This window comes from Crocuta crocuta, unplaced genomic scaffold, assembly GCF_008692635.1.
Source record: "Crocuta crocuta isolate KB4526 unplaced genomic scaffold, BGI_CrCroc_1.0 scaffold73, whole genome shotgun sequence".
Taxonomy (NCBI): Eukaryota; Metazoa; Chordata; class Mammalia; order Carnivora; family Hyaenidae; genus Crocuta; species Crocuta crocuta.
In genome coordinates, this window is record NW_027529443.1 from 2,285,805 (window position 1) to 2,291,804 (window position 6,000).

The following is a 6,000-nucleotide window of genomic DNA, read 5'->3' on the forward strand; positions in this document are numbered from 1 at the left end:
TCGTGATGTGGGCAGGGCTTTTGTTTCTTCCAGAGGCGCTAGGGAGAACCCGTTTCCTGCCTATTTCCAGTTTCTAGAGGCCCCGTGCGCTCCCTTCCTCCATTTTCCAAGCCGACAGCCTAGCATCTTCTAGTCTCTCACTCTGGGCCTCCTGAGTCTCTGTAAGGCCTCTGTGACACGGGACCCACCAGATTCTCCAGTGTAAGCAGCGCTCATCCTTAACCGCCACCCCACAGCAAAAAGCCTTAACTTAATCACACCGGCCAGTCCCTCTTGCCACCTAGGGGAACCTAGTCACAGGTCGAGGTGTCAGGGCGTGGCCACTCTCAGGGGCCGTTACTCTGCCTCCACACTCCTGTGTGGACATCATTTCTTCTGTTTTGGAGACCTGTGACCCCTGAGTGACTCTGCCCTTGTCACTTAGAAGCTCTGGGGGGAGCTTGGGCAAGTCCTGGAATCCTCTGAACCTCAGTTTCTCCATCTGTAAAATGTCCCCAGGACTGTCAGGATCAAATGAGTGAGTTTGCACTGGCAAAGTGGAGACGTGTTTGCTTCTCCCAGTACCTGTCTCTTGGTACAGCCGTTACCTTTCTCACATCATGCTTCTGGGGTGGAGTCTGGATGCACTGCGGTTGTGTGACAGCCGGCGTGAGGGTGCAGAGCAGGGGCTTGTCTGTCCGTGTGCTGCCGCTTAGTCCCTCAGCACCGTTTCGGTCGCTCAGGAAAGCTAGCTCCAGAAGAGGGTGTCCTCTTTGGCCCGGCAGCCCTCGCCTCTTTCCGAGTTATTTTCTTGGAATGACTCCCCTCTCTTGGAATCGTTGGTGAAAGGCCTCCAGCAGTGGTCTCGGAGGGTGCTGGGACCCATTTGCACGGCCACCACACCTTCCTGGCCGTGGGTGTCCCCTTTATTATTTTAACATGTATTCATCTTTGAGAGACTGAGACAGAGCATGAGCAGGGGAGGGGCAGAGAGAGAGGGAGACACAGACTTTGAAGCAGCCTCCAGGCTCTGAGCTAGTTGTCAGCCCAGAGTCCGACGCAGCGTGAGATCATGACCTGAGCCGAAGTCGGACGCCTAACCGGCTGAGCCCCCCAGGCGCCCCCATGGATATCCCCTTTAAGAGAGAGAAGAACCAGCATTCATCCTGTAAGCAATCCGGCTTGTGTGCAGGGCACCGTGCCGGGTGCTGGGGCGGCGGCGGCGCCAGGCATGCCCCCCGCTCCCCCTGGTCACGGAGCGAACCGGAGCAGGAGAGGGCTGCCGGGCTGCCGCTGTTGTCTAACAGCCGGACGTGGCGCCTCATCGTCCCCTCATTTGTATGTCTCTGTTTACTAATTATATTGAAAACGAAGTGGTTTTATGGAGGACATTCTCAGGTCTTGTGCCCCAGGATATGCAGTTGTAAGTGTCCCGACCTCGATGCTGCATACAGCCTTTCTCTGGGTCTCTGTCCCAGCCGGGTCCCCCGCACCCCTGTCCCCAGCAGTGTGCACTCATTGCTGGACGACGTGTGTTCCTAGGGACGGACGTCATGGTGCGCTGCCTCAGGCTGCTGAAGGAATTCAAACGGAAGGTCGAGGACGACCACGACCAGGACGACGATGAGGACGAGGAGGTCATCTCCAAGGGAGTGCCCCCGGTGGACATCGTGTACGAGCGGGACATGCTCACGCAGACCTACGAACTCAGTAGGTCCCGTTCGCTGCCTGCTTGTGTGCGGCTCGAGCACCAGGAGTGCAGAGAGGTGCTGCCCACGGGTTGAAAGAGGGCTCTGCCATGGAGGGAGAAGCCGTGGAAGCAGCAGGGAGCCCCGTGCTTCCCTTGAAGGGTTAGGCTTTGGGTCAGGTCGGAGCGGGAATCGTTGCTGCAGAGGACATCAGCAAGGTGTCTGGGCCTCAGTTCCCACATCTGTAAAATGAGGATGGTAGTCAGCCTAGCACGTGAATGAGGAATCGAGTTAGAACATCAGCGTGGGCCTGCAGTGTGGAGAGCACACAGGAAGTGAGCTAATGACATTTTATGCAAAGGTTTGAGAGCTATCTGCCATCTTCTGAAATTGGTCACTGCAGGTGGGAGTCTGGTGACAAGTGGGGAAATCACCTCTCCCCACTCCTCACCCTTTCCCTGGACCCCCTAAAATCCACATAAGACAACCGTGACCCAGGGCTGTAGACCATGTGGCCACGGGCCCCTGTGGGGAGGACAGAGAAGGTGCGGTGGCCACAGACCTGTGATTCAGCAGCACATTTGAAGCCACACTGGCCTTTTTGAGGAGCCTTTTTTGGCCGTTTTTAGCAACTCTTAATAGCGCTCTGAATGGGTTCCTCAGGACACTTTGGGAAAAGCCCTTAACCCTCCCATGCCTCCTTTGAGCATGTTAATTGGTTCCATATGGGGACACATCCTCGTCCCCTCCTTCCACCCTCATGTTTACTGTCGTGTACATATAACACAGCAAGACCACGTCACCCAGATGGCCTGTACCTGGCAGCGTCAACCGTGCGCTGCAGCGGGAAATAAGGGGAGCCATTTCTGAGCAGAGTTTTCCCGCAAAGCCAGCCCCCTGTTTTGGGCGCTTTACCTGGGGGCTTCCCTGCCACCCCGCCCCACACCCACCCAGCTCTGTCCCGGAATCTCCAGTCCCAGAGCCATGGAGTACATTTATTTTTTATTTTTTTATTTCTTATTTATTTATAGAAGAGAGCCTGAGCAGGGAAGAGAGGCAGAGGGAGAAGAGAGAAAGAGAGTCCCAAGCAGGCTCCAGGCTCAGCCTGGAGCTCAATGCAGGGACCAGTCCCATGACCTGAGCCGAAATCAAAAGTCAGGCGCTCAACCGACTGAGCTGACCAGAGGCAGATACGGTCACAGCCCCGAGCAGTGACCACAAGTAGCAGGACAGGAGCTGACAAACTAGATGGAGCTGATAGTAGAGCACAGTTGTCTGCTGCCGCCTGCCGCAGGGCCCCATAGCTTCACCTCCTCCCTGGCGGACAGCTGTCACAGGACAGCGCAGTAACCGGTATTCCTCATGCCGGTGTGTCTGAATCTGCCAAGAAAGCCAGGGAGGTGAAACAAGTTCTTAGTTACAAACCATTTTTTAAGAAAAAAATCCATTTCATTTATCTGGAAAAGCTCCCTGCTGCTGGGCAAAAGCGATAGCGCCAGCACGGAGTACACCCGCGGCGGGCTGGCCATGTGCTAGAGCACTGAAGGGTCAGCTGTTGGGAGTGGCACCCAGAGGTGTGGGGTGGGGCCAGGAGGGGGAGACACGGGGTCTGTTCTGCCCGCAGGCGCCGCCGCCCCGACCAGACCAGTGTGTGCAGCCAGCCCGAGGGCGGAGGGAGTGGGCCGGCCCGAGCCGAGGGCGCCATTCACCCCATTCACCCATCCTTTCCTTCCCCACAGTCGAGCGCAGAGGCACGAAAGGAATTTCCCAGGCTGAGATCCGAGCGGCCATGAACGTGGGAAAGCTGGAGGCCAGAATGTTGTGTCGTCTTCTTCAGCGATTCAAGGTTGTCAAGGTAACACCGCGGGCCATCCACGCACCACACTGTTCGGGTGCACCCGGCGTGCCGGCGATGGGCCAGCAAAGACACATTGCCTGCCGCCTCTGCCGCCACTGGCTGCCCGTGGGCGTATCGTGTCTCCCAACCCCCTGACTCTGCTTGTCGTCAGTTTTCGTTTTTTAAAAACTGAATGAACCTTCAGCACTGATAAGTCAGTAGAAGATGTGGCCACATGGGGGGACCCCCCCCACCCCAGGAAGCTGGCTAACCTCCCACTGCCCTTTCAGACAGGGCAGGTGCTGGGGCCCCGGCCCCCACTCAGGCCTCCCTCTCTCTCGTCACTTGCCTGGGTCCTGGGGACACACACGTGTGCTGGTCCCCTTTTGGAATTCATGCCTGCCTTCCAGCCCTTATCCTTCACTCTCTTCTTGCCCACGTTTCGGCCATTTTGCTGGAAGGCAGTCAAGCTCATGATTACAGAGTACTTAGTGTGGCCCTTGGCACGTGGTTGGCGTATAGAAGGTGTCGCTCTTCTGCCGTTAAGGGCCCAGGAGATCCCCTTTCCCCGTCCTGGAAGGTAGGAGTCAGGGTGGGTCAGTGATGCCCTCATCCTCCATCCCACAGGCAGGGACCACATGGAGCTGGTGACCTCCAGTCTGTGACACGGTTCTGAACCTTCGAATTCTGCATAGCTGACACTCACTGGGCCTGGGCCTGGGCCGGGCACTGGGGAGATGGGGAGGGCAAGTTAGGGCCCTGCCTTCAAAGAATTCCAGTCCCGTAGAGCAGGCACACGTCTGCTGGCCTCTGCCCGGCCTGTGGAGACAGCACCTGAGGGACGGCCAGACAGGAGGACAGCGAGGGAGTGTCCGCGGGCAGACGGGGGGCCCGGGTGACGGAGGCGGTGCAGGAGAGATCGGGGGACAGACGCCACAGCCCCGGCTCTCCCCCATGCCTGAGTGTCACCACGCCCCCAAATGTGACTAAACACGTCTCCCCCCAGGGTTTCATGGAAGACGAGGGGCGGCAGCGCACCACCAAGTACATCTCCTGCGTGTTTGCGGAAGAGAGTGACCTCAGCCGGCAGTACAAGAGGGAGAAGGCCCGGAGCAAGCTGCTGGCCACCGTGAGCCTGGCCGCCGTGCCAGAGGTGGAGGACAGCCTCCTGTCCGACTCGGACAGCGAAGAGGAGCGCGGCAGCAAGAGGAGAGGCAGGCTGTCCCAGGGCGACGGGAGAGGCTGCTTCGGCGCCGGTCTGGGGACTCAGCCTCATCACTCCACCCCAGCGAAGGGTACGGGTGCTCCCGCACTGTGGGCAGGGGCCGCCCCTGCCCAGGGGTCTCCAGGAAGTAGCCTTTCAGTTAGCAGGCACCTGAGGATGTCCTTGGTGCTGTCCTGATTGGGGACCTGTTGGCATCACGTGATCACATAAGCCTGTGTCTAGAGCAGACGGCCATGTGGTTGGTCCTCTGGCTGCTTGCAAGTCAGCTCCCCTTGGCAAGTAGTTGGGTTTGTTTTGTTGTGTCTTTACTCTTAAAGGGATGGAATCCAGTAAACTTCCTCTGTCCCCTTCTCTCTGGCAGTCTGAGGGGCCCTCAAGTTTTTAGTTCAGTTTCAGACTTTTTGGAACATGTAGAGGGTGGAGCTGCAGACAGGTTTGCAAGTCCGGTGTCCAGCTAAGCGCAGGGGGCGGGGGGGATGGGTGGCGGGCATCAACAGCGCTCGCTGTTGTCCAGAAGGAATCGTTGGCCTGCGTGCGTCTGGTCTGGGCCAGCCTAAGTGCCCCTTTCTCCGTCCCTCGCTACGGCCACCGTTGGTTCATGCACCTCCTGCCCCCTCCGCTGCAGGTGGCTGGAAAGTAAGCCTCCCCCCACTGAAGAAGAAGCTGCCCTCCTCCCTGGCAGCCGAGGAGAAGGCCTGCCCGAGCTCCATGGGCAGGGACAGCTTCCTGGACACCAGCGCCGCCGCGTACCCCGGCGCACCCTTTGGCTCCCACCGCATGGAGAGTAGTAGTGGCGACATCACCATGATCGAAGAGGTCAGGCTTGAGAACCCGAAGGTGAGCGCTCAGCAGGAACGACACCTTTTCTCCAACGGGGTCCGTGGCAGCTGGGCCAGGGCCTTCCAGCAGGGGCGCCTGTGCGGCTCAGTCCGTTAAGCGTCTAACTCTTGGTTTCAGCTCAGGGCATGATGTCATGGTTCGTAGGATCGAGCCCCGCGTCAGCCTCTGCCAGCAGTGCAGAGCCTACCTGGGATGCTCTCTATGTCTCTGTCTCTCTCTGCCCCTCTCTCTCTGTCTTGCACAGTCTCTCTCTCAGTAGTAAGAAAACATTTTAAAAAAAAGTCACAGCAACAACAAAATCAGTAACACTAAGAGCACTGCACACACAGTGCTTTCTTTGTGCCAGGCGGTGGGCTAGTGCTTCTGGGAAGTAACCCGGTGCTCACGTGTACCCTCCCTTTCTGCCCCCTCCCCGGTCCTCATGTGTCTGG

General features: G+C 58.2%; 1 protein-coding gene across 2 annotated transcripts in view; it reads left to right on the top strand.

Annotated features, from left to right (window-relative positions):
- GTF3C1 (general transcription factor IIIC subunit 1) overlaps positions 1 to 6,000 on the top strand; it is a 68,762-nt gene that overhangs the window by 26,992 nt on the left and 35,770 nt on the right. For both annotated transcript variants that reach the window (XM_077760458.1, XM_077760459.1), the window contains 4 exons: positions 1,522 to 1,689; positions 3,407 to 3,522; positions 4,511 to 4,799; positions 5,355 to 5,566. In XM_077760458.1, coding sequence (XP_077616584.1) covers positions 1,522 to 1,689; positions 3,407 to 3,522; positions 4,511 to 4,799; positions 5,355 to 5,566 — 785 coding nt within the window. The remainder of the gene's footprint in view (positions 1 to 1,521; positions 1,690 to 3,406; positions 3,523 to 4,510; positions 4,800 to 5,354; positions 5,567 to 6,000) is intronic.